We start from the raw sequence: 27,993 nt of genomic DNA, 5'->3' as shown, positions 1-27,993 counted from the left end.
AAATTACTCGTGCTTCTCCTATTCATCCTTTCTTCCTTTCTGCCACAACCCTGAAAACCGCAGGTACTTTTACTGCCTTTACACTTTTGCCCTTTCCAGAATGTTTTGTCATTGTTGGTTTTGTTCGTTCCCTTCATTACAGCCTTCTTTGTATTTAACGAATTTTCTGTAGTGTGCCACATTAATTCCCTCCTCACTTCCCTTTGTGTATGTTTTAATATGGTTTTTTAGTAGTAGTTACTATGGGATTGCACTTGGCATCCTAAATTTACAACAATCTAGTTTAGATTGATACCAAATTAACTCTAATGGCATACAAAATCTCTGTTCCTATACAGCTTCATCTCCCTTCTATTTTGTCACAAATTAAATCTTTAAACATTGTGAGTCCATTAATATACATTTATAATTATGTTTATACACTTGTCTTTTAAGTGATATAAGAAAGAGTAATACAAACTGATAACCAAAATAATACTGACTTTTATATTTACCTATGTAGTTACCTTCATCAGAGTTCTTTATTTCTTTTTAAGACTCTGAGTTGCTGTCTAATGTTATCTCACTGTAGCCTGAACAACTCTCTAGCATTTCTTATAGGGCAGGTGTACTGGCAACAAATGCCCTCAGCTTCTGCTTATTGGGGAATGTCTTAATTACTCCTTTGTTTTTGAAGGATAGATTTTCTGGTTATAGACTTTTGGTTGACAGATTGCTTTTCTTTCAGCACTATAAAGATGTCATCCCATTCCTTTCTTGCCTCCATAGTTTCTGGCAACAAAATGGCTGTGAATTTCATTGTAGAGCCCTTGTACATGACAAAACACTTCTTGCTTGCTGCTGTCAAGATTCTCTCTTTGACTTTGGCTTTTGACAGTTAGATTATATGTCTCATTGTGGATCTCTTGGCAATTATCCTTCTTGGAGTTGATTGAGCTTCCTGGATGTATAGAGTTGTGCTTTTAATTAAATTTGGAATATTTGGCCATTATTTCTTCAAATATTTTTTCTGCCCTTTCCTCTCTTTCCTTTTTTCCAGAGACCCCATTAAATGTATGTTGGTATACTTGATGATGTTCCAGAGGTCCCTTAAGTTCTGTTCATTTTTCTTTATGTTTTTTCTTTCTGTTCTTCATACTTGATCATTTCAATTTACCTATTTTCTAGTTCTATAATTCTTTACTCTGCCTAATCAATATTTCTAGTATTAAAACTTTCTAGAGAAGTTTTCAGTTTGGTAATGTAGTTTCCAGCTCCTGAATTGTTTTTTTTTTTTCTTTTGTCATTTCCATCTCTTTATTGAAATCTGTTTACGCATTATTCTCCTTATTGAAATCTCTGTTCACACATTATTCTCTTTAGCTCTCTGTCCATAGTTTCATTTAGCAGTTTGAACATATTTAAGACAGCTTATTTGAAGTCCTTTTTCCAGTAAGTCCAATATCTGTGCTTCCTCAGAAGTAGTTTCTAATCCTTTAGTAGTTCATAAGCATGATGATTGGCTTTTTATGCTCATGAATAAAATATTCCTCCCTCAAGCGTTTTTATGACATTGGTACATTACCCATCTGATGTGAAAAAATAGAGCTTCTGTTAGTTTCTTCTGTGAACAAGCCATATTTTTTGGATATTCCATAATTTTTGTTAAAAACTGGAACTGGACGTCTTAATCATTATAATGTGTTAACTCTGGAAATCACATTTTTCTCTCTCTTTGGGGTTTGTTTTGTTGTTTCGCGTTCTATTTCTATTTTTATAGAATAGAAACAGATCAAATCTACTGCCTGATCAAATCTACTATTGAAATCTTCCAGTGAGGTTTTCATTTCAGTTATTGTATTTTTCAGCTCCAGAATTTCTGTAGGCTTGATATGAGCTATAGCTATTGAGTTGTTTAGTAATTTTCTAAACTTTTTTTGTGAAGTCTGTATTCTTTGTCACATGTTTTCTTTAAAATCTCTGCTCTTTTAACTCGGGTTCAGTTATTGTTTTGACAGAGATTTCCTTACACAACAGAAGACAGAGAGAGGAGGAGAGAGAGAGAGAACTCCACCTTTTCAGATGGACTCTGTGCTAAGGCACTCCTTCAATGCTTAGCCAGGCCATTTACAACCACCTTTGCCTTTACTTCCTGCTTGTACTGCATTTAGAGGTCAGCCAGATGTGAAAGCTTAGGGCCTTCTCAGGTCTTTTCTAAGAATGTGTCTAGCCCCAGCCAAGCATTTGGCTTTCCAAATTTCCCAGTATATAAGAATATTATTTTAATGCCCTAATTTTTCAAAGAAACTCTCTGTAGCTTTTCCTATTTTTACAAATTTTCTATGAGTTAGAACTTACCTCAAAATAAAACTTAAAATAAAAAAGCATAGATTTTGAGGCCAAAAGGTTCTGGGTTCAAACCCAAGCTCTACAACTTGCTTACTGTGTGATCATACAAGTTACTTTCATTAAGCCTCAGTGTTCTTGTCTGAGGATAAAGATTATAATACTTTACATAATTATGTATTAGGAGTAATGTGTACTTGGCACGTAGTGGATACTTAACAAATAATAACTAATATTATTGCTATTCATGATATTAAGCTTGTGTTCAGTGAAAAGCCATCCTAGTACTAGATTTGTCACAGAGCCAAAGATTGCTAGTAACTTAAAAATACAATAAATCTGAATTCAAATTCTGTTATGCTAAGTAATTTTAAAAAAGCACTGTGATTGACTTGAACCTCAGAATCTTTTTAAACTGAAGGCAAACTAGGAATATAGGTTTTGAGATGCAATTTGAATGTGTTCCTAAGAAATCTCTATTGTAATAGGAAAATTCCCCTCAATACCATAGAAACTAATCTATATTGGGAAATCTAAAGCAAAAATAATTGATAATACAGGAGGACACTGTCATTAAAAAGATCCAGCATACCTTCAGATTAAGTGCATTTCTTCCATATACTTGACAGTTTACTATGGCCAGGTTGGTCATGGCTGCTATTGTTTCATATCGTGTTGCTGCAACAGTCTTAAAACCTTCACCACGCACAATCTGTATCTCTGATTCTATTTTTTCAGTTTTGGTGAGACCTAAATAAACAAAACAAAACATAAAATTTAAATGTGTTATCACCTAGAATGAAAGTTAAGAGGTATTTATCTTATGAAAATATTGAGTTACCCTAAGGACTTAAGTGCACACATCCTCTGGCAGGGATTCCCCATAGCCTTCATCTACCCCAAACTCAGTTCTGTTTGCCAAATTGGGTGTTGTTTTGTTTTGTAATTTTAGGTGCACCATTATCTTCCCCAAAGTAAACCATATGCTCATAGATTTCTATCTGGATAATTTAGTTTCCATCAATATCAGTCTTTGCATACTATGTGTAAAAATATTTTCTTAAAATTTACTATGAATTACATAAAGAACTTCTTGGCTCATAAAATTAATAGGCAACGTCATGTAAGAATACCTCAGCAAGACATCAGCCTCACTTTTTCCTTAGTATCACTTTGATGTACAATTCAAATGCCCTATGTAATTAAACTCTTCCTTTAGCTGGTAGATGCCCCGTAGGAGACAAACAAACATCTCAGGAGTAAGCCAAAGAAAGACCATCTAAATTTAAATTTACTTTATTATGACCCTATAGGTTTCAAATTCCATCAAAAATGTCACATGCAAGTATACACCAAATGTGGCAGGAAAGTATTTTAAAATTTTATATAATATATTTTACTTTTGCAGCCAGTATTGCTGCATTGTTTGCAGAAACATATTTTATAATGTTAGTAATTCTTATGTTACTGCTTCGATGAGAGAAAATCAGCATCCTAGAACGAAGAAAACAAAAAAAGGTTTTTAATTTCTAAAATAGAACCTCTGTGCCCATTTCAGATCAAGAGATGTGAAAGCTTGAATAAAGAAAGATATATAATGTAATATAGAGATACCTTGGCTTGGGAGAAACAATGGAGCAAGAAGGGAAAGAGAGTGAGTTAAGACATAAGTCTGTGGCCTGCTCCCTGCTCTAGGCCCACGCAGTTGGCTGTTGAGTAGAAATGAGGAAGATGGAGATGAAGAGGAGGTGATCCCTCAAGAATCTGGGGATTCTTAAATTTTCTAAGAAGGAAACCACCAGAGAAGAAACTCAATAAAGCAAATAATGGCAGCATGACATGGAAGAGACCTGGAAGTTAATTGACATCATAGACAAGGATACAAAAGTTCTGGGAGGAATGGCGGGTTATGGTTGGAGTGTTCTGCTGTATATAACCTTTTACTAAATGCAGCTATTTGAATTGTTAATTTGGTATATTATTTTTATTGTTCTAGAATTTTATTTGACTCATTTTAAAAAACAAAAATACCAGTTCTGTGGTAAAATTCTCCAATGATCTCTTTGCTTTCTTGGACATAGTAATCATAGTTACTTTTAAATCCATTTGAAACTCTAATATCTGAATCAAATATAGGCCTGTTTTATTGCCTGTTTCTTTCTACTGTTTTTCAGATACTTTATTTTATTTTTAGAATGTGTTGTAATTTTTTAAATTTAATGCTGGACTTCCAAGATGAACTATTTTAAGAAGTCTGGATAATATGCCCTCTCTCTCTTTCTTTCTCTTTCTCTCAACATGTTAGGTTTTCCTTGATAAGGCAGAAAACACCATTATCAAGGATTAGTTTGAGCTTTGTTAGGGCTCGGCTATTTTAGTTTTGTCTTCTTTCCTACAACATCATCTTTATTCCTAAGGCATGGAATTTCAACTGAAATTCCAATGTGTTTACAAAGGCCCCAACACTTCGGCAGAGCTTGAACTCTATTATCCATCTTTTGTGCAATCACAAAACTCTATGATCAATTTCTTATCTTCTCAGCTGATGTTTTCAACTGTGTTTCTTGGAATCTTGTTCTATACATTCACAGCTTGGAAATCAGCTAGCACCCTTGAGGGAGTTTGTATGCAGTTTTTTTTAGGAGACTGTGATATAGTTTGTATGTTGTCCTCTTTAAATCTCATTTGAAATGTAAACCCCAATGTTGGATATGGGTCACGGAGGGAGGTGTTTGGGTCATGGTGGCAGATCTCCTATGGCTTGGTGCCGTCCTTGTGGTAGTGAGTGGAATTCTGATCTTGTTTAAAAGTGTGTGGCAGGCCGGGCGCGGTGGCTCACGCTTGTAATACCAGCACTTTGGGAGGCCGAGGCCGGCGGATCACGAGGTCAGGAGATCGAGACCATCCTGGCTAACACGGTGAAACCCCGTCTCTACTGAAAATACAAAAAATTAGCTGGGCGTGGTGGCGGGCGCCTGTAGTCCCAGCTACTCTGGAGGCTGAGGCAGGAGAATGGCGCGAACCCAGGAGGCCGAGCTTACAGTGAGCCGAGATCGCGCCACTGCACTCCAGCCTGGGTGACATAGCAAAGCTCTGTCTCAATAAATAAATAAATAAATAAATAAATAAATAAATAAAAAAGTGTGTGGCAGGCCAGGTGCGGTGGCTCACATCTATAATCCCAGCACTTTGGGAGGCCAAGGAGGATCACTAGAGGTCAGAAGTTTGAGACCAATCTGGTCAACACGGTGAAACCCTGTCTCTATGAAAAATACAAAAACTAGCTATGCCTGCAATCCCAGTTACTCAGGAGGCTGAGACAGGAGAATCACTTGAACCTGGAAGGCAGAGGTTGCAGTGAGCTGAGATTGTGCCACTGCACTCTGGCCTGGGCAACAGAGTAAGACTCTGTCTTAAAAAAAAAAAAAAAAAAAGTGTGTGGCACCTCTTCTTCACTCTCTCTTGCTTCTGCTTTTGCAGTGTGATATACCTGCTCTTGTTTTGCCTTCTGCCATGAGTAAAAGCCCACTGAGGCCTCCCCAAAAGCTATACAACCCAACCATAACTATGCTTGTATAGCCTTCAGAACTGTAAACCAATTACACCTCTCTTCTCTACACATTACTCAGTCTTGGGTTTTTCTTTGTAGTAATGCAAGAACAAACTAACACATAAAATTGGTACTGAGGAGAAGGGCATTGCTATGAAGATACATAAAAATGTGGAAGCCACTTTGGAACCAGGTAACAGGCAGAGGTTGGAAGAGTTTCTAAGGCTCAGAAGAAGACAGGATGATGAGGGAAAGTTTGGAACTTCTCAGAGACTGGGTAAACAGCGTGACCAAAATGCTGATATTTATATTGACAGTGAAGGCCAGGCTGCCAAGGTCTCAGATTGAAATGAGGAACTTATTTGGAACTGGAGCAAAAGTTACTCATGTTACGCCTTAGCAAAGAGCTTGGCTAAATTCTATTCATGCCCTAAAGATCTGTGGAAGTCTGAACTTCAGAATGATGATTTGGTATCTGATAGAAGAAATTTCTAAGCAGCAAAGCATTCAGGATTTAGCCTGGCTGCTTGTAACAGCCTATGCCCAGATGTGGGAGCAAAGCAATGACAAAGTTGAAATTTATATTCAAAAGGGAAGCAGCTTGTAAAAGTTTGGAAAATTTGCAGCCTGGCCATATAGCATGGAAAGAAAAAGCTTTGGGAGAGGGATTCCAGCAGGCTATAGAGTAACCACTTGCTAGAGAGATCTGCATAACTAAAAAGGATCCAAGTAAGAATAGCCAAGAAAATGGGAACAAGGCCTCAAAGACATTTCAGAGACCACTGTGGCAGCCTCTCCCATCACAGACCCAGAGGACCAAGAGGACTGAATAGTTTCGGGGGCCAGACCCAGGGCACCACTGCCCTGTGCCACCTGAGGGGGCTGCTCCTTGTGTCTTGGCCATTCTGACCCCAGCCTCAGCTCAAAGGACCCCAGATACTGCTTAGGCCGCTGCTTTGGAGAGTGCAAGCTGTAAGCCTTGGTGGCTTCCACATGGTGTTAGGCCTCAAAACCTGCAGAATGCAAGAGTGAAGGAGGTTTGGCAGCCTGCACCTACATTTCAGAGGATGTATAAGAAAGCCTGGGTGCTCAGGTAGAAGCCTGTCACAGCGGTGGAGCCTTCACCGAGAACCTCTATTAGGGCAGGATGGGGGAAATGTGGGCTTGGAGCCCCCACACAAATACCGCACTGAGGCATTGCCTAGTGGAGCTGTGGGAAGTGGGCAGCCACCCTCCAGACCCCAGAATGTTAGCACTGCATGCAGCTTAAATCGTGAGGCTGGAAAAGCCACAAGTATTCAACTCCAACCCATGAGAGCAGCCACAGGAGCTGTACCCTGCAAAGCCACATGGGTAGAGCTGGGAAAGACCTTGGGAGTCCACCCCTTGCACCAGTGTGCCCTGGATGTGGAACATCCAGTCAAATATTATTTTAGAACTTTAAGATATAATGTCTGCCCAGCTGGGTTTCAGATCTGTATACTTTCTACATTTTCATTTTCTGTTATAGGAATTTCTAGAAAAAAGAAAAAAACTGGGATGAGTTTGGATACGTGTAAAAATTCATTTGAGGGTCTTATGACTTCAGTATAATTGTTCTTCATTTAATGGATTGCAATTATCCATGAAAATGAATAGGGTCTGTAGCCCCTTTCTTTTTGCCAATTTCTCCCTTTTCGAATGGGAATGTTTACCCAATGCTGGTACCCCTCCCCCCATTGTATCTTGGAAGTAAATAACTTGTTTTAATTTTATAGGCTTCTAAGTGGAAGGGTGTGATGGTTAATACTGTTAATTTGATTGAAGGATGCAAAGTGTTGTTTCTGGGTGTATCTGGGTGTTTCTGGGTGTTGCCAGAAGAGATTAACATCTGAGTCAGTGGACTAGGAAAGGAAGACCCGCCCTCAAGAAGACCCACCCACAATGTGGGTACCACTCCACATTGTGGGATGTGTGTACCACTCCACATAATGGGATGTGTGTACCACATTGGATGTATGTACCATCCAATCAGCTGTCAGCACAGCTAGACAAAGCAGGCAGAAGGTAGAAGAAGCTGACTTGTTGAGTCTTCTGGCCTTCATCTTTCTCCCATGCTGGATGCTTCCTGCCCTAGAACATCAGACTTCAAGTTCTTTGGCTTTTAGGCTCTTGGACCTACACCAGTGGTTTGCCTGGGGCTCTCAGGCCTTTAGCCATAGACTGAAGGCTACACAGTCGGCTTCCCTACTTTTGAGGTTATGGGATTCAGACTGAGTCACTACTGGCTTCCTTACTCCTCAATTAGCAGACGGTCTATTGTGGGACTTTACCTTGTGATGGTGTAAGTCAATTCTCGTTAATAAACTCCCTTTCATATATACATATATCCTATTAGTTCTGTCCCTCTAGAGAAACCAAACTAATACAAAGGGACATGCCTTGTCTCACATGAGACTTTGTACTTTTGAATGAAGCTGAAATGAATTGAGACTTTTGGGGAACTATTGGCAGGGGATGATTGTATTTTGCAATGTGAGAAGAACATGATATTTGAGAGGCCAGAAGTGGAGTGATATAGTTTGGATGTTGCCCCCTCTATATCTCATATTGAAATGTAACTCCCAGTGTTGAACATGGGGCCTGGTGGGAGGTGTCTGGTTCATGGGAGTGGATCCCTCATGGCTTTGTGCTGCCCTTATGATAGTGAGTTCTTATAAAATCTGGCTGTTTTAAAGTGTGTGGCACCTGTACCTCACACCACTCTCTCTCTTGCTCCCACTCTCATCATGTGATGTTCAAGCTCCCACTTTGCTGTATACCATGAGTAAAAGCTCCCTGAGGCCCTTACCAGCGGCAGATACCAGCACCACACTTCTTGTATCATCTGCAGAACTGTGAGCCAATTAAATCTCTTTTCCCTATAAATTATCCAGTCTCAGGTATTTCTTTATAGCAATGCAAGAATGGCCTAACACAGACTGAATCTCACTATGTTACCCAGGTGGGCCTCGAACTCCTAGGCTAAAGTGATACTCCACCTCAGCCTCTCAAGAACTGAGACTACAGCTGCGCTCCACTGTGCCCAGCTTGTATGCAGATTTTTTGATTCACCTTCCTTCAATTCTTTCCTCGCCAAGATTTTCTCCCTCAAGTCCCAAGTATATTGGCTGCTCTGAAGTCTGACTGCTAGCTCCTCAATCCACTGAAACCACCACATTCTACTTGTAATCCATTCTCCCACACCACAAACACCCTCAGGCAAAAGGCAAGGCAAAGGCAGAGCTTCCCTTCTTTCAGGAATTGTAACATCCACATTGGTTACTGTCCAGTTCTACTCAAGTCACGCCCACATTTGTTACTGTGCAGTTCCTTCAATGGCGACTTTATATATTTTTGGCAGCTTTAATAGTCGACTTTGGTAAGGTTAGTCCAATACAAACTACTTAGTAATGGAAAAAACCTAGAAGTCACCAAGTTATTTAAAAATGTGTCCAATAATTCTAATACCAAATAATCCTGTGGATATGTTTCTACTCTTTATTGTTTCTGCTAGTTTTCATTCATTTTGTCTTTCTCTTTGTGTGCCTGGTAATTGTGAATTATTTACCACACACTATATTTGAGAGATTGTTTGTAGACATAATGTAAATCTAGGATGGTGTAATCTTTCTTCAAAGATATTTTTCATTTTCATTTGTTTCTTCTAAGTAACTAAGGTCAAAGCACTTATAACAGTGCCTGGCACATGGCAAATAGTTAATTCATATTTTTGTATGTCTGTTCACCCCATCCAGATTAAGAGTACATCAGCTTTTATATTCTCAACATCAATATGTTTGGTTCATAGTCAATATATTAAAAATAGCTGCTCCATAAATGACTTAGGGATCCGAAAATGAAGTAAGACATATGTGTGTTATGCATGTGTGACTCACACACATAAACACACAAAATCATTCATAATTTTTTAAAGATATAATCTTATATACAGTTTCTAAAAGAATTGCATAAATCTAGCATTTACCTTCAGGTGGTCTTGGTAGGATTTGCTTTGGGACACTTTCTACATTTTCATGTTCTGCTACAAGAGTTTCTAGAAAAATGAAAAACAAATGGGATGACTTTGGATACATGTAAAAATTCATTTGAGGGTTTTATGACTTCAATATAATTGTTCATCATTTAATGAATTCCAATTACCCATGAAAATGTATTCATGAAGGCATCTATCAGCATTGGCATTCTACTTCTGGAGTTCATCTAGATCACCTTTTGAATGATTGTGTATTCTCACTGCTTCTGTATATTAGCTTTTCTGATCCTTTGAATTCCCTTGTTGGTTCCCATCATCACCATCAGAATGGAGTACCCAGTCTGGCCTTGGCAGATCTGCAAGGTCAGGACTTCTGTTATTGCCCTATGGCTCAAGTATTACATGTATAGATAAAAGGTGATTCCATCCTCCCACTCTGCAAACCCAAACGGGGAGGGGTACCATTAGCTTGCATGCCTTCTCTCCCCTTTGCTCTACTTGACTCTGTAATTACACCATGTTCAGATCGCATTTACCTATCACAGACTGCCCGTGAGGTTTTCTTGGTAAAATTGGTGTTGGCAAGGAAACAAAACCTGGAAATTGAGTAACTTTTAGTGTCAATGTAGCAGTTGGTTTAAAATGTTCAGGCCACTGTCCTTCTGGTTTCACAGATACAGTTGTAGGTAGAGGGCTTGGCACTCTTGCACTTAAATCTCTCGAGATGTGCTGATAAGTATCGCCTGGACTCTCCAGTAAAGGTTGATGCTCAGGGTGCACATTCTCAAGTTTGTGAGTGATAACTAAGCCAGGAGTACTTCCAGGTTTGGAAAACTTGGAAGAAAGAATTAAAATGTTTTCTAGCTTTTTTTCAGTATAAACATCTTTCATAGTTTTCAACTTTCTGGAACTTTCCATTTTGTTTGTTTGTTTCCCAAAAATTCGAGTAGAAGCTGAATGACAACGTGGAAAAAATATGGAACCAGTAGCAGTATCTGGAATCTGCTCATAGACATGCTTAGTAGGTTTTTGGGGTGATGAAATTGCAGTCACTCTTTCTTGTACACAATGACCAAAAAAGATATTTTGGATATTGATAGGTGTTAATGATTGACTTCTTAAAACATCAGGAAAATGAGTTTTATCCGTTTTAATGGAAGTGGTTTCATCTTCAGTGAATGTTACGTGTAGTGACCCAGTTTTACCAGTTTTGGCTAAACCAAAAGAAAAAAAGAAAAATTAAATTATATTTATCAATGTGTCACAGACAAAATATCTTAGCATTCACAACTTTTCTTTACCCACTCACCCCTTTCTCACCTTCTAAAAATGTTTCTGTATATACTTGCTCAGCTACCAGGATGTGTGTTGACATGACTGGTATAAAGTTTGAGTGAGCAACTGGAGAAGTGAAAAGGCTAAATTGTATTAGATTTTTAAAGGGTAGAGAACTATCCTTGGAAGAACAGAATTGGTAGAGAGAAGGGAAGATATAAGCTCCAATAATAGACTAGATTTTTGAGAGTTTATCACTAAAACTCTGGCAATAGGGATGGATACAATTGATGAAGTTTTGCTATTTATCATACATCATTAGCGCTCCCTCATTTGAAATTTTCTTGACCAAAGATTTACATTTCTTTAAATGCCAGACGTCAGGCCAATGTGTCTTTTGAAGATGGTAACAATCTGATAGTGGTTACAGGTGCCATAAGCTCATTTAGATTATAACAACAAGTATTCTTTTCTATCTCATGTCCAGAAAATGCACTGAGCTTGCATTCTTAGGCAGGAATCATATATGCCTTTTCTTTCCTATGCAACAGAATGTGAAATGACATTTTTCTGTTCCCTCAGCTGAGTGCAATAAATGATGAGGATCTGTACATTCAAATGAGGAGATAATAGATTCATTAAGGCAAAATTTGCCTAGGGGTGGCCAAAATAAGTCCTTCAGCACTTCACTCTTCACCCATCTGTTGTCTATATGGGACGGCTGGAGACTGATCTGAGTTTGGAGAGAGTATCTCCTCTGAACAGAGCTATTGGAGTTGTATGCATTTCCCTGATTTTTCCCTCCCCATTGAGGGTGTAGGAGGGATGATGTCCCCTATCTCAAACCAAGTGAGGGGGACTTTTTATAAATAAGAAGAATATATACCACAAGGAGAAAGTAACATCTCACTCTTCCCCTATCCACCTCCCCCACTGATACTTGCAGAACAGCAAAATGTATTGGTTTATCCATTGCTGTTTCCTGATCAGAGTAATATAAGGGAATCATTTTAACTATTTGACTTGTATCTCCTGACATTTCCGTGGGGTACAAGACTGATGCTGATTCTCACTTTAATTATTAACTTTTTAACAACATAACTCTTCCCCACACCTTGCCCCACTTATGGAGGAACCAAAAACTATAATATGAGTTGAAAAAGAGAGTAAGGCCAGGCACAGTAGTTCATGCCTGTAATCCCAGCACTTTGGTATGCTGAGATAGTAAGATCACCTGAGGCCAGGAGTTCAAGATCAGCCTGGGCAACATAGCAATACTCCTATCCCTGCAAAAAAAAAAAAAAAAAAAAAAAAAAAAAAAAAAAAAATTAGTCAAGTGTGGCAGCATGCTCCTATAGTCCCAGATACTTAGAAGGCTGAGGTGGGAGGGTACCACGAGCCCAGGAGACTGAGGCTACAGTGAGCCATGATTGCACCACTGTACTCCAGCTTGGGTGACGGAGCGAGACCTTGTCTAAAAGAAAAAAAAGAAAAGAAAAAGGAAAAATGAAAAGAATAGAAAAAGAGAATAAAAAAATGGGGTGGAAGAACTGATCAGGCCCCTCCTTCCCTTGGCTTGTGTAAGAATTAGCAGGCCTAGGTTGAGCTGGGAGAAGGGACACAGTCTGATTATATACTATATGGAAGTACTAATTTAGATGAAACAAGTAATTTAATATCTGAAAATGAATAGAGCTAATTGACAAAACTGACTAGAAATGCTTTTAGAGAGATACATGTGCCACGTGAGTTTGAAGGACAGTAGTAAGAAAATAATGTTTGCTTCCCACTTAAGTGGAACTAATTGAAGGTAACCGATTCAATAAAATAGCTACACCAATGTATTTAAGTTCATTTTCTCTCTATTAAAACAAAACACATTAACACAGCAAACACTTCAATAGACTCCAGAACTCCTTCCAGCTACCACCATCTCACCATATTTATCCTTCCCTTTAATGGCAAACTGAAGTAATTTATACTCATTAGTTTGATTTCCTCTCCCACTGGAAGAAGAGTCTCTGTACTCAGGCTCATACATAGAGAACAGGACATCTCCTCCTCTTCCACACACCCACTTCTGCTGCTGCTGCTGAAGGCTGGGGCAGGTGATCCAGAGACCGGCCTGACTGAGGTTCTAAGTAGTGACTACAACCTCACAGTGTAACATGGCCTGCATGCCTGGGATCTGGAGTGAAAGCAAGGTTCTTCCTCCCTGACACATGGCACTATAGCACTGCTGCTGCAGAGAGCAGAAGAACCTGAGAACAGCATGTCTGGAGCTGTGGGTGGTGACCCATAGCACAGCCACCACCAACATGAGCCCATACCATGCAGGACCCAGAGGGTCATTCCACCACCTCTACTGCCATGACCCATAGCACAATTGTTTCCCAGGACATGAGAATCTGTTCAGTGACCTAGCCCACTGCTGCCACTACCAGCAGCCATGCAAGCCACCTAAGGCCCAGGAACTGGCCCACCAGTAACCACCAACACAGGTGCCAGCACACACCACTTTGGGACACAAAGATAGGTAGAGTCAGCCTACCCTTGGGGCCTGTCCCCAGCACAACTTCACCACAGCCTTCACTAATAATTGCAGCCTAATCCTCTAAGGAAATCACAGAAAGCACTAATGCTATTTACAGCCAAAGAAATCATACAGAGACTACACTACTACATGCACCCAGAATCAAAGTCAAAGTGCCCTACCCAACCAACACCCCAGATACATCTTCAGAAAAAAAGTCCTACCCTATGGAAGTGAATTAAAAAATAGGAAGATGCAACTGTTACACCAGATACACAGATATCAACATAAAGACACAGAAAACATCAAAATACAATGAAATATGTATTATTTCCCTTTAATATGAATATGAATTATTGTTTTCCAAAGGAAACAATATTTCCAAAGGAAATTGTTTTCCTTTGGAAAACAATAATTCTCCAGCAATAGATCTTAATCAAAAAGAAGTTGCTGAAATCCCAGAAAAATAATTCAAAATTTCAATTTTAAAGAAGCTCAGTTAGATACAAGAGAATTCTGGAAAATACAAAGAATTCAGAAGAATAATTCAGGACATGAATGAGAAATCTACCAAAGAGATAGATAGATATTTTTAAGAAAGACCCAAATAGAAATTCTGGAGCTGAAGAATTAATTGAAGAAAATATAAAATATATTTGAAAGCTCCAATAATAGACTAGATCAGGCAGAAGAAAGAATCTCAGAACTTGACGACACATCTTTTGAAATAATCCAGTCAGACAAAAATAAAGAAAAAGAACCTAGAAGAATTCACAAAGACTTTGTGACATTTGGGACAACATAATGTGATCAAATATTCAAATTATTGGCATCCCGGGGCAAAGAGACAAAGGAAGGACTATAAAACCTATATAATTAAATAATAGAAGAAAACTTCCCAAGTCTAGCAAGAATTGTAGACGTTCACATTCAGATATAGGAACTTCAGCAATCCCTAGGCAAACACTGCAAAAATGTCTTCCCCACGGCACATTATAGTGAGACTGCCTAAAGTCAAAGATAAAAAGCATACCCTTTAAAAAGCAAGAGAAAAGCATCTAGTCACCAATAAAGAAACTCCATCAGACTAACTAACAGTGGATTTCTGTGGGATTTTTTTTTGTTTTTTTTTTGGTGTTGTTGTTGTTGTTGTTTTGTTTTTGTTTTTGAGACAAGGTCTTGCTCTGTTGCCCAGGCTGGAGTGCAGTGGCACAATCTCGGCTCACTGCAACCTCAGCCTCCCCATATTCAAGCGATTCTCCTGCCTCAGCCTCCCGAGTAGCTGGGATTACAGACCCACACCACCATGCCCAGCTAATTTCTGTATTTTTTTTTTTAGTAGAGACGGGGTTTCACTATGTTGGCCTGGCTGGTCTCAAACTCCTGACCTTGTGATCCACCCACCTCGGCCTCCCAAAGTTCTGGGATTACAGGCGTGAGCCACTGTACCTGGTCTTAACAGTGGATTTCTTAGCAGAAACTTTACAGGCTAGAAGAGAATGAGGTGATATATTCAAAGCACTGAAATTAAAAACAAACAAACAAACAAAAGAAACTGTCAGCCAAGAAGAGTCTATCCAGCAAAATTATCCTTCATAGATGGAGGAAAAATAAAGTCTTTCCCAGAAAAGCAAATGCTGAGGGAATTTGCTACAACCAAGAGAGACCCTACGAGAAATGCTCAATGGAACAGAATACAGAACCCTGAAGTAAAGTCACATACTTACAGCCAACTGATCTTCAGCAACACTGACAAGAACACTGGGGAAAGGACACCCTCTTTAATAAATAGTGTTAGGAAAATTGGACAGCCATATTCAAAAGAATGAAACTGGATCCCTATCTCTTACCATATACAACATATAACTCAAAATGGATTACAGAGTTAAACTTAAGACCCAGAACTATAAAATTACTACAAGAAAACCTAGGTAAAACCCTCCTGGACACTGGTTTAGGAAAATAATTTATGACTAAGACCTTGTTGAGTGGGAAAAAATATTTGCAAATTATCCATACAACAAGGGACTAATATCTAGAATATACAAGGACCTCAAACAACTCAACAGAAAAAAAAAAAAATCCCCCTAGAAAACAAAAAATCCCCTTAGGCATGACATGAATAGACATTTCTGAAAAGAAGACATACAAATGGCCAACACTTATATTTAAAAATGCTCAACATCACTAATGATTAGAGAAATACAAATTAAATCATAACGAGATATTATCTTACCCTAGTTAGAATGGCTGTTATTAAAAAGATAAAAAATAACAGATGTTAGTGAGGATGCAGAGAAAAAGAAACCCTGAAGGTATGTGTTCTCATCAGCTGTTCACTATACACCTGACAACCTTCCACTCTGAGTACAATATCAGCCTGGCCATTCCATGTTGCTCTAGGGGTCTGCTTTGGCAACTCCCAACAAATAAACTATATTGAAAACATCCAAGGCCTGAGATGGGTTCTGGAAATCTTCAGTCCTCCACAATCATTCACACCAATGTCCCTTGCTTTCTTCCAATAGACCCCAACTCCCCAGCAGCAATGGGTTAACCTCTGCTGACTCAGAACCAAGTCTTGAACTTGAAGACAAAATTTGAACTTTGATCAATATGGCACTTGAGAGACAGCAAAATATCACAGTCCCATATACTTATGAACCCCTCTCTTCAAACCCAATGTCATGAAAACAAAACAGGAAAATAAAAATTTAAAAAAGGTTTTCCCCTGATCATCACTGCCATCGTCCTAGTCTTCAGAGTTAATTTCCCATTGGTTTTCTGATATTGGCATATCATGTTTTCACTGAATTATCGGAATCGGTATTAATTCAGATTTCTTAGTTTGGCATATAAAAATCTATGTGAACAGGAACTACTTTATGCCACCTTTTTGTGAGATGACTTGTTACTTTCCAATATGAAGCCTTAGTTACTGCAATTATTTCTGACAACCAAAAAGGCCTAATTGCTCATATACGACTTCATTCCACATGTCCATCATGCTATGTGGAATACCTTATCAACCAGTTCAAATCATTTTTTACTTTCAAAGTCTACCTTAAACCCTGTGCAATCCATCCTTCTTTGATAATACAACACATATTTATCATTCTCATCAATTCATTCAATGAACATTTAACACCTACCATGTGTCAGCTGTACACATAGTGCTGGGGGTACAATGATACAACACAAACCTTACTACCAACAGATATCTCACAATTTAGTATAGAAACTAGGCAGGTAAACAGTTATAATAAGTGGTTCGTAGGGGTAAATATGGAATACTATGGGAGAAAAGAAAAAGGCAGTCTTATTGGGTGGAGAAGTGATGCTTAAAGAACTTTTCCCAACATGTAGGGTGAGCCAAAGCAGGGTGTGGTGTTGCCTCACCTGGGAAGCACAAGGGGTCTGGGAACTCCCTACCCTAGTCAAGGGAAGTCATGAGGGACTGTGCTGTGAGGAACGGTGCACTGCAACCCAGATACTACGCTTTTCCCATCATCTTCACAATCCCTAGACCAGGAGATGCCCTCAGGTGCCTATGCCACCAGGGCCCTGGGTTTCAAGCACAAAACTGGGTGGCCATTTGGGCAGACATCGAGCTAGCTGCAGAAGTTTTTTTTTTTTTTTTTTATAACCCAGTGGTGCCTGGAATGCCAGTGAGACAGAACAGTTCACTCCCCTGGAAAGGGGCCTGAAGCCAGGGACCAAGTGGTCTAGCTCAGTGAACCCAACCCCCACAGAGCCGGGCAAGCTAAAATCCACTGGCTTGAAATTCTCACTGCCAGCACAGCAGTCTGAAGTCAACCTGGGACACTTAAGCTTGGTGGGGGGAGGGGCATCTGTCATTACTGAGGCTTAAGCAGGCATTTCCCCCCCCCACCCCTGCACAGTGTATACAAAGCTACCAGGAAGTTCAAACTGGGTGGAGCCCACTGCAGCTCAGCAAAACTGCTGTAGCCAGACTTCCTCTCTAGATTCGTCCTCTCTGGGCAGGGCATTTCTGAAAGAAAGGCAGCAGCCCCAGTCAGGGCCTTATAGAGAAAACTCCTATCTCCCTGGGACACAGCACCTGGGGAAAGGGGCAGCTGTAGGTGCAGCTTCAGCCGACTTAAACGTTCCTGCCTGCCAGGTCTAAAGAGAGCAGCAAAGCTCCCAGCACAGCGCTTGAGCTCTGCTAAGGGGGACAGACTGCCTCCTCAAGTGGGTCCCTGACCCCCATGCCTCATGACTGGGAGACACCTCCCAGCAGGGGTTGACAGACACCTCACACAGGAGAGATCCGGCTGGCATTTGGCGGGTGCCCCTCTGGAACAAAGTTTCCAGTGGAAGGAGCAGGCAGCAATCTTTGCTCTTCTGCAGCCTCCACTGGTGATACCCAGGCAAACAGTGTCTGGAGTGGCCCTCCAGCAAACTCCAGCAGACCTGCAGCAGAGGGGCCAGACTGATGGAAGGAAAAAATAACAAACAGAAAGGAATAGCATCAACATCAACAAAAAGGATGTCCACACAGAAACCCCATCCGAAAGTGACCAGCATCAAAGACCAAAGGTAGATAAATCCACGAAGATGAGGAAGAACAGCACAAAAAGGCTGAAAATTCCAAAAACCAGAATGCCTCTTCTCCTCCAAAGGATCACAGCTTCATGCCAGCAAGGGAACAAAACTGGATGGAGAATGAGTTTGATGAATTGACAGAAGTAGGCTTCAGAAGGTGGATAATAATAAACTCCTCTGAGCTAAAGGAACATGATCTAACCCAATGCAAGGAAACTAAGAACTTTGAAAAAAGGTTAGACGAATTGCTAACCAGAATAACCAGTTTAGAGAAGAACATAAATGGAGTGATGGAGCTGAAAATCACAGCACAAGAACTTCGTGAAGCATATACAAGTATCAAAAGCCAAATCGATCAAGCGGAAGAAAGGATATCAGAGATTGAAGACCAACTTAATGAAATCAAGCGTGAAGACATGATTAGAGAAAAAAGAACAAAAAGGAATGAACAAAGCCTCCAAGAAATATGGGATTATGTGAAAAGACCAAACCTACATTTGATTGGTATACTGAAAGAGACAAGGAGGATGGAACCAAGTTGGAAAACACTCTTCAGGATATTATCCAGGAGAACTTCCCCAATCTAGCAAGACAGGCCAACATTCAAATTCAGGAAAGACAGAGAACATAACAAAGATACTTCTCAAGAAGAGCAATCCCAAGACCCATAATTGTCAGACTCACCAAGGTTGAAATGAAGGAAAAAATGTTAAGGGCAGCCAGAGAGAAAGGTCAGGTTACCCACAAATGGAAGCCCATCAGACTAACAGTGGATCTCTCTGCAGAAACAGTACAGGCCAGAATAGACTGGGGGCCAGTATTCAACATTCTTAAAGAAAAGAATTTTCAACCCAGAATTTCATATCCAGCCAAACTAAGCTTCATAAGCGAAGGAGAAATGAAATCCATTACAGACAAGCAAATACTGAGGGATTTTGTCACCACCAGGCCTGCCTTACAAGAGCTCCTGAAGGAAACACCAAATATGGAAAGTAAAAACTGGTACCAGCCACTGCAAAAACATACCAAATTGTAAAGACCATCAACACTATGAAGAAACTGCATCAACTAAAGGGCAAAATAACCAGCTAGCTTCATAATAACAGGATCAAATTCACATATAATGATATTAACCTTAAATGTAAATGGGCTAAATGCCCCAATTAAAAGAGACAGACTGGCAAACTGGATAAAGAGTCAAGACCCATCAGTGTGCTGTATTCAGGAGACCCATCTCACATGCAAAGACACACATAGGCTCAAAATAAAGGGATGGAGGAATATTTACCAAGCAAATGGAAAGCAAAAAAAAAAAAAAAAAAAAAAGGAAAATAGCAGGGGTTGCAATCCTAGTCTCTGATAAAACAGACTTTAAACCAACAAAGGTCAAAAGAGACAAAGAAGGGCATTACATAATGGGTAAAGGGACCAGTGCAATAAGAAGAGCTAACTATCCTAAATATACCCAATATAGGAGCACCCAGATTCATAAAGCAAGTTCTCAGAAACCTTCAAAAAGACTTAGACTCCCACACAATAATAATGGGAGACTTTAACACCCCACTGTCAATATTAGACAGATCAACAAGACAGAAAATTAACAAGGATATTCAGGGCTTGAACTCAGCTCTGGACCAAGCAGACCTAATAGACGTCTACAGAACTCTCCACCCCAAATCAACAGAATATACATTCTTCTCAGCACCACATCGCACTTATTCTAAAATTGACCAGATAATTGGAAGTAAAACACTCCTCAGAAAGTGCAAAAGAACGGAAATCATAACAAACAGTCTCTCAGGCCACACTGCAATCAAATTAGAATCAGGATTAAGAAACTCACTCAAAACTGCACAACTACATGGAAACCAAACAACCTGCTGCTGAATGACTACTGGGTAAACAACGAAATTAAGGCAGAAATAAGTAAGTCCTTTGAAACCAATAAAAATGAAGACACAACGTACCCAAATCTCTGGGACACAGCTAAAGCAGCGTGTAGAGGGAAGTTTACAGCACTATGCCCACAGGAGAAAGTGGGAAAGATGTAAAATTAACACCCTAACATCACAATTGAAAGAACTAGAGAAGCAAGAGCAAACAAATTCAAAAGCTAGCAGAAGACAAGAAATAACTAAGATCAGAGCAGAACTGAAGGAGTCAGAGACATGAAAAACCCTTCAAAAAATCAATGAATCCAGGAGCTGAGTTTTTTAAAAGATTAACAAAATAGATAGACTACTAGCCAGACTAATAAAGAAGAAAAGAGAGAAGAATCAAAGAGACAGAATAAAAACATTGATCCCACACAAATACAAACTACCATCAGAGAATACTATAAACACCTCTACGTAAATAAACTAGAAAATCTAGAAGAAATAGATAAATTCCTGGACACATACACCCTCCCAAGATGAAACCAGGAAGAAGTCGAGTCCCTGAATAGACCAGTAACAAGTTCTGAAATTGAGGCAGTAATTAATAGCCTACCAACCAAAGAAAGCCCAGGACCAGACAGATTCACACCCGAATTCTACCAGAGGTACAAAGAGGAGCTGGTATGATTCCTTCTGAAACTATTCCAAACAACAGAAAAAGAGGGACTCCTCCCTAACTCATTTTATAAGGCTAGCATCATCCTGATACCAAAACCTGGCAGAGACACAACAAAAAAAGGAAAATGTTAGGCCAATATCCCTGACGAAGATCAGTGTGAAAATCCTTAATAAAACAGTGGTGAACCGAATCTAGCAGCACATCAAAAAGCTTATCCACCACAATCAAGTTGGCTTCATCCTTGGGATGCAAGGCTGGTTCAACATATGTAAATCAATAAACATAATCCATCACATAAACAGAACCAATGACAAAAACCACATAATTATCTCAATAGATGCAGAAAAGGCCTTTGATAAATTTCAACATCCTTTCATGCTAAAAACTCTCAATAAACTAGGTATTGATGGAATATATCTCAAAATAATAAGAGCTATTAATGACAAACCCACAGCCAATATCATACTGAATGGGCAAAAGCTGGAAGCATTCTGTTTGAAAACCGGCACAAAACAGAGATGCCTTCTCTCACCACTCCTGTTCAACCTGATATTGGAAGTTCTGGCCAGCACAATCAGGCAAGAGAAGGCAATAAAGGGTATTCAAATAGGAAAAGAGGAAGTCAAATTGTCTCTTTTTGCAGATGACATGATTGTAGTTTTAGAAAATCCCATCGTCTCAGCCCAAAGTCTCCTTAAGCTGATAAGCAACTTCAGCAAAGTCTCAGGATACAAAACCAATAAGCAAAAATCATAGGCATTCATATACACCAATAACAGACAAACAGAGAGCCAAATCATGAGTGAACTCCCATTTACAACTGCTACAAAGAGAATAAAATACCTAGGAATCCAACTTACAAGGGATATTAAGGACCTCTTCAAAGAGAATTACAAACCAGTGCTCAAGGAAATAAGAGAGGACACAACCAAATGGAAAAACGTACCATGCTCATGGATAGGAAGAATCAACATCATGAAAATGGCCACATTGCCCAAAGTAATGTATAGATTCAGTGCTATCCTCATCAAGCTACCACTGACTGTCTTCCCAGAATTAGAAAAAACTACTTTAAATTTCATATGGAACCAAAAAAGAGCCCATATAGCCAAGACAATCCTAAGCAAAAAGAATGAAGCTGGAGGCATCACCCTATCTGACTTCAAACTATACTACAAGGCTACAATAATCAAAACAGCATGTTACTGTTACCAAAACAGACATATAGACCAATGGAGCAGAACAGAGACCTCAGAAATAATGCCACACATCTACAACCACCTGATCTTTGTCAAACCTGACAAAAACAAGCAATCGGGAAAGGATCTCCTATTCAGTAAATGGTGCTGGGAAAACTGGCTAGCCATACACCGAAAACTGAAACTGGACCCCTTCCTTGCACCTTATACAAAAATTAACTCAAGATGGATTAAAGACTTCAATGTAAGACCTAAAACCATAAAAACCTTAGAAGAAAACCTAGGCAATACCATTCAGGACACAGGCATGGGCAAAGACTTCATGACAAAAATGCCAAAAGCAGTGGCAACAAAAGCCAAAATTGACAAATGGGATCTAGTTAAACTAAAGAGCTTCTGCACTGCAAAAGAAACTATCATCAGAGTGAACAGGCAGCCTACAGAATGAGAGAAAATTTTTGCTATATACCCATCTGAAAAAGGTCTAATATCCAGAATTTACAAGGAACTTAAACATATTTATGAGAAAAAAACAAACAACCCCATCAAAAAGTGGGTGAAGGATATGAACAGACACTTCTTAAAAGAAGACATTTATGTGGCCAACAAACATATGGAAAAAAGCTTAACATCACTAATCATCTGAGAAATGCAAATCAAAACCACAACGACATACCATCTCACACCAGTCAGAATGGTGATTATTAAAATGTCAGGAAACAATAGATGCTTGCAAGACTGTGGAGAAATAGGAACACTTTTACACTGTTGGTGGGAACGTAAATTAGTTCGACCATTGTGGAAGACAGTATAAGGATTCCTCAAGGATCTAGATCCAGAAATACCATTTGACCCAGCAATCCCATTACTGGGTATATTCCCAAAGGAATATAAATCATTCTACTGTAAAGACACATGCACACGTATGTTTATTGCAGCACTGTTCACAATAGCAAAAACATGGACCCAACCCAAATGCCTGTCAATGACAGACTGGATAAAGAAAATGTGGTACATATACATCATGGAATACTATGCAGTCATAAAAAAGAATGAGATCGTGTACTTTGCAGGGACATGGATGAAACTGAAAGCCATCATCCTCAGCAAACTAACACAGGAACAGAAAACCAAACACCGTGTGTTCTTACTCATAAGTGGGAGTTGAACATTGAGAACACAGGGACACAGAGAGGTGAACAACACACACCAGGGCCTGTTAGCGGGTGGAGAGTGAGGGGAGAAAACTTAGAGGATGGGTAAATAGGTACAGCAAACCACCATGGCATACGTATACCTATGTAACAAACCTGCATGTTCTGCACATGTATCCTGTTGGGTTTTTTTTAGAATAAATAAAAAAAAAATTTCGAGCACTTACTATGTGCAAAGCCCTTTGTCAAGAGCCTTTGGAGCAAGAGAGCTCTGCTTTCCCCACCAAATAAGGAACCATCCAGCCCAAAATGTCCATAGTGCCAAGGTTGTGAAATTCTGTACTAGAAGATAAACTTTAAACAAAAGATGAATAGAGAAACTACAAGATAACTGGTAATCTTGAGCTGTAAATCTGCATACTGTATTATTACAGAGCAGATTGTAAATGCAGAACATTCTAGAAATGTAGAAATGATGATGTAGAAATCATGTAACAAAAGTTGGGAGAGAAAGTAAGAGAGGAAATTGTGGCAGTATTACAAGTAAGTTGAGTTACATATTGTTAATAGTCATAGGTCAAAAGATGATAATTTAACATTATAAATCAAGTTATAGACTAGGTATATTTGAACAGTATAAATGTTGACACTAAAACTGCAATCAACTAAAATCAGATGGAAGAGGAGACTAAGAAGGGGAAAATGAGAAAATATGCTAATTGTATTGCTTATAATAAGGAGGGAATAGAAACCATATACAGAAATAGAGGATTAAGTATTATATAAAGTTATAGTTATAAAAGCGACTCATATTTACTTCATAGCACTTATCACAGGGTAATTTCACATTTACTTATATGATTGATTGATTACAATCACTATCCCAGTGGGTAACTAATGAAGGGAACTGGTAAGGTCTGTTTTTGCTCACTAAATATATTCAGTCCTCGTTATTTGTGGTAGTTCTCTTCTGCAAACAATGAATTACTCATTACTCAACCATTTCTCCTAGGAGAAATATGGGGCTAGGTTCCTACAAACTTCTGGTTTCAACATTTTCATCAACTGATCAACATGTAATTTTGTTTTATATTTGTTTCTATTTAAAGACACTTTAATAAATATATACAGTTGATTTGTTAACATGGAACTCAGGGCCAACAACATTACTCATACCTGAAGGAAGCTTATCTAACACATATCTTGTTCTCTGTAAGGCCCATCACAGCCTTCTTGTGCTCAGGAACACTAGACAGTACTTCGGCACTATGCTTGGGGCCCACAGTGAAATCACTAACTAAAAGCACAAAACATTCAAGAAACATAGCGCTAAACAGACAGGGAACACAGTACCTGTTTACAACATGAGAGCTGAAACAAGAAGGCAGAGGTAGCTTTGTTCCACCTCAGCTGGGGCATGGGTGTTGAGTGACTCAAATTTTTCAGTGCTCTGCACACATCCACGCATGACTGAGAAAGCCCTATGAGTATCAATTCTGGAGTTAGAAGTAAATTTTATCGATGAGGTAAACTTGAACCTACTAAGTCCACCAATAAGTATCAATAAATGCATCTGTAGGCTTGAATTGGATGCTTTCATCTGACAACAAACATTTGTAAGTTATTAGTGAGTGTATTTATTGCGATTCTGAGCTGTGCAAGTCAAGGAATTTCTATGAAAGATACATAAATGTTAATAGACATATCTGATTAATACACATACCTGTACGGGTTTTTATCTCATGTAAAGACGGCTTAGTGAATTTTGGAGGTAAGGGTCTTCGAAGAAGTAGTGGGGGCTTTCGCATTTTAATGAATAGTAAGTGCTGTTTTTCATAATCCTTGGTGTAAGTGAGAATTTAAAAGGTTTTGAATATGTTTGAATTGTTGAAAAATAAGAATTTAGATTACATCTTAATGAAAATCATTCTGTTGCAATATTCTACTGAATCCAAGCAGAATTCCTTTATGAAAAAAAAAGAGGGTAAGAAAATAATTCTTTAAAACTTCTATTAATAGAAAGAATCCAGTTAAAATGTAGGGTTATAAGTAAACATATAATTTTTAAAATATGTGTATTATTACTACCCAAGATCCTTCTACAATTTTCCATGCTAGCACAAAGTTCAATTTGCCAATGCTGTTTCAACTAGTAAATACTGATTTTTCAGAATAGTCGAAATGACATTTTTTTCTCTCCCTCCAAAATGTTATCACTATAAATGTAGAAAGAATTTGGTCAGAAATGTGTAGACGATCTCTTCATTAGATAAGCCTCTGAAGACCCACCATATCTAACCATTCACAAACAAATTGTCTTCTTTCTGTAATGGCTTGTTTTTCAACCACTATGCTTGGGCCAAAACCATTCAATCCTAAAATAAGATAGGTTTCACTATAATGAGGTTTCCCAGGGCTGCTGGATCCCAACTCATGCTGTTTAGAAATGATGCCAGAAGATGCACCCCCAAAATGTGCTTTTAGTTTGCAGGGCAACATCAAAAGTGCCTGGCACGGCACTACTCCATTGATAGCCTAGAAGGGAACACCCTGGAACTGCACAAATGGGCCGTTTACCGCCAAAAGATAACTGCACACAAGCGCTCAAGGTGTACTCCCTGGTCATATATTCCACTCGATGCTGGAAATCTCCCTTCCGTAGTACCCAAAGAGGTGCACGGAAGTGCTGGACTCCCACACTACCCTTTAGGATAATCAGCCGCTTCCCAAACCAACTGGCTTTTCGTCTCCTATCTCCTATTCCTCGGAATCTAGGCAGCGAGGTAAAGGTCCAGCGAGGTGGCGGGTCTTCCTGCAGAAGGCTGTTCCCGAAGAAGCACCACGCATCCCCACCCTCTAGGAGGCCAAGGAGACACACCCTAGCAACCGGGATCCGCTAAGCCAGCCCAGCCACTTGACGCGCAGGCGCGGGGTCGGGACCGGCGGGGCGGGCCCCGGGAGGGGAGGGGCCCGCCCAGCCCAGTGCGCGGCGCGCGCGAAGTCCTCTCGCCTTACTCAGCCGCCCTGGGGGGCTGCAGGGGAGGCTGCGGGCAGTGGGGGCCGGAGGAGAAGCCGGCTCCACGTGCAGCTGCTGTACGGAACGCCGTGGTGACAATTATTACTATTCTTATGCTTAATGGCAATGACCACTATTATTTATTATTTTCTTCTCTGGATTGCAGGATGCTTTACTTGGGTGTCTAGAATATGGGCTGGCATTCTTTAGCGCTGCACTTTTGCGCAGCCGGGTCCCGGGGCTAATTTTGCAGTGCTCTCGAAAAGCGGGCATTCGGTTTTCTTTCTCTTCTTTTCATGCAACCTGTTTTGTCTTTCTGATCCTTTAAAGTTCCTGGCTGAGGCTGGATTGTGTAGAAATAAGGGCATTAGGGATCCAAGCGGGCTGTGAAAGAAACCCATTTCCCACTGTCATCGTCCTCTGTTCCGGTTATCATATTGTGAAGTGTCGCCTCTGTCATGGTGTTGATGAACCTGTGTGTGCAGTGATCGATACATCGTGTGTGTCTGCAAAAATGTGCGTGTTTCTCTGGAGATGTGAGGAGGAAAGAGCGCTAGAAAGAACCTGTGTGATAGATGCGGAAATCCGAACTCAGAAAGTAAACTAGGTAGAGCTTCCTTCCAGGTTTGGTTTTTTTCGAAGTACAAGTGCAGGAACTTTATAACAGAAGTTGGAAAATGAGAGACTTCTGTATAGATCTTTCTAGCTTTGGGGATCTTTCAAGATTCACACCATAACCATCTCTTCCTTTTTCTCCTAAGTAGCAAATGCATTTTAAAACAATGAAAAAAATAGAAAAGTTTAAACAAAAAAGTAATCGCACTCTGGAAAATATTATGCAACTCGTTTTCCTTTATAGTGCTGGTGTACTGTTACTTTTCATCGTAAGATTACTGTGTCCCAATTATACTGCTGCCCCAGACTATGAATTTATTTCCACTTTGGCTGTATCTGCACCATGAGATTCATTAGTTTCTCAGAAATACAAAGCTGAAAACAAAAGGCAGCTCTGATGGCTAAGATTAGTCTCAAGTAATATATATCGGGCATATTTTGTAAATGTGAAAAAAGTTTATATTTTTAAGCATAAAAAATGGCATAAATTGAGTCAGGTACCTATGCTCTTCAAGATCATTGGAACCAGGAGAACTACGGGAATTGAGTTTTACTGACTGACGTTTGGCCTTTAAAATGTATGCTTTGTTTTGCGTAGTCGAAAGCAAGCCTTCTGAATGCTTTTTCAAAAAAATGCTTTGTCACACGTGGAATCCGCAGGCATCCAGGTTTCATTCCTTGCAGATCTCTTCCAGCAAGTATGAGGCTAAAACCTCGGGCGGTTTAATATGTAATCTTCTCAGGTGTGAATATTTTGTTTTCTGTTTCTACCACTTAGTACCAAACATTTAGGCAAATGAGATAGTTATTATGAAAATTAAATCCGTGGCTTGGTATGTTTTATATGTATATATGTTATTCTAACACATCTGACCCGCTTTGTCTATAGAAATGATGTATCGGTGTAGGATGGGTTTAGACAGGACAAATGAAATTCCATTTAGATTATTTTATAGTTCTTATATTTTTGAAAATATAATCCCCTCAATTTTCTTTCTTCTTTTGTAAAATAATGTGTTTTTGAAATAATGAATAGCTCCCTTTTTGATTTTAAGGGTCTGCTTTTTCTGATGTACGCACAGTCAGCCTATTTATTTGTTCCATCCCCTTTGCAATTTGGCAGAACCTTATGAAGAAGCTTCCCAAACTGAACCACAGTGCTTTCACTCTATTAGCAAATTGTACTAAA

The 27,993-nt window shown here is 39.4% G+C and overlaps 2 protein-coding genes and 1 non-coding gene across 3 annotated transcripts in view; 2 read left to right on the top strand and 1 right to left on the bottom strand.

Moving 5' to 3' along the window:
- Positions 1 to 26,073, bottom strand: part of LRRC63 (leucine rich repeat containing 63) — a 64,049-nt gene extending 37,976 nt beyond the window's left edge. Inside the window, exons 1-5 of the mRNA XM_025364567.1 lie at positions 25,751 to 26,073; positions 24,897 to 25,014; positions 10,427 to 11,104; positions 9,882 to 9,950; positions 2,918 to 3,075 (exon numbers count right to left, since the gene is read on the bottom strand). Of these exons, the coding sequence (XP_025220352.1) occupies positions 2,918 to 3,075; positions 9,882 to 9,950; positions 10,427 to 11,104; positions 24,897 to 24,981 (990 nt within the window). The 5' untranslated portion in view covers positions 24,982 to 25,014; positions 25,751 to 26,073. The remainder of the gene's footprint in view (positions 1 to 2,917; positions 3,076 to 9,881; positions 9,951 to 10,426; positions 11,105 to 24,896; positions 25,015 to 25,750) is intronic.
- Positions 1,471 to 1,574, top strand: LOC112611197. The gene has a single exon (XR_003116579.1). It is a non-coding gene; the product is annotated as a small nucleolar RNA U13 (small nucleolar RNA).
- Positions 26,074 to 26,184: 111 nt separating the features above from the next.
- LCP1 (lymphocyte cytosolic protein 1) overlaps positions 26,185 to 27,993 on the top strand; it is an 85,688-nt gene continuing 83,879 nt past the window's right edge. Inside the window, exon 1 of the mRNA XM_025363933.1 lies at positions 26,185 to 26,281. The gene's annotated coding sequence lies outside the window, so the exon portion shown is untranslated. The remainder of the gene's footprint in view (positions 26,282 to 27,993) is intronic.

The sequence above is a fragment of the Theropithecus gelada genome, chromosome 17 (assembly GCF_003255815.1).
Source record: "Theropithecus gelada isolate Dixy chromosome 17, Tgel_1.0, whole genome shotgun sequence".
Taxonomy (NCBI): domain Eukaryota; kingdom Metazoa; phylum Chordata; class Mammalia; order Primates; family Cercopithecidae; genus Theropithecus; species Theropithecus gelada.
Note: the sequence above shows the minus strand (reverse complement) of the source record. Positions and strands in the feature narration are given on the sequence as shown.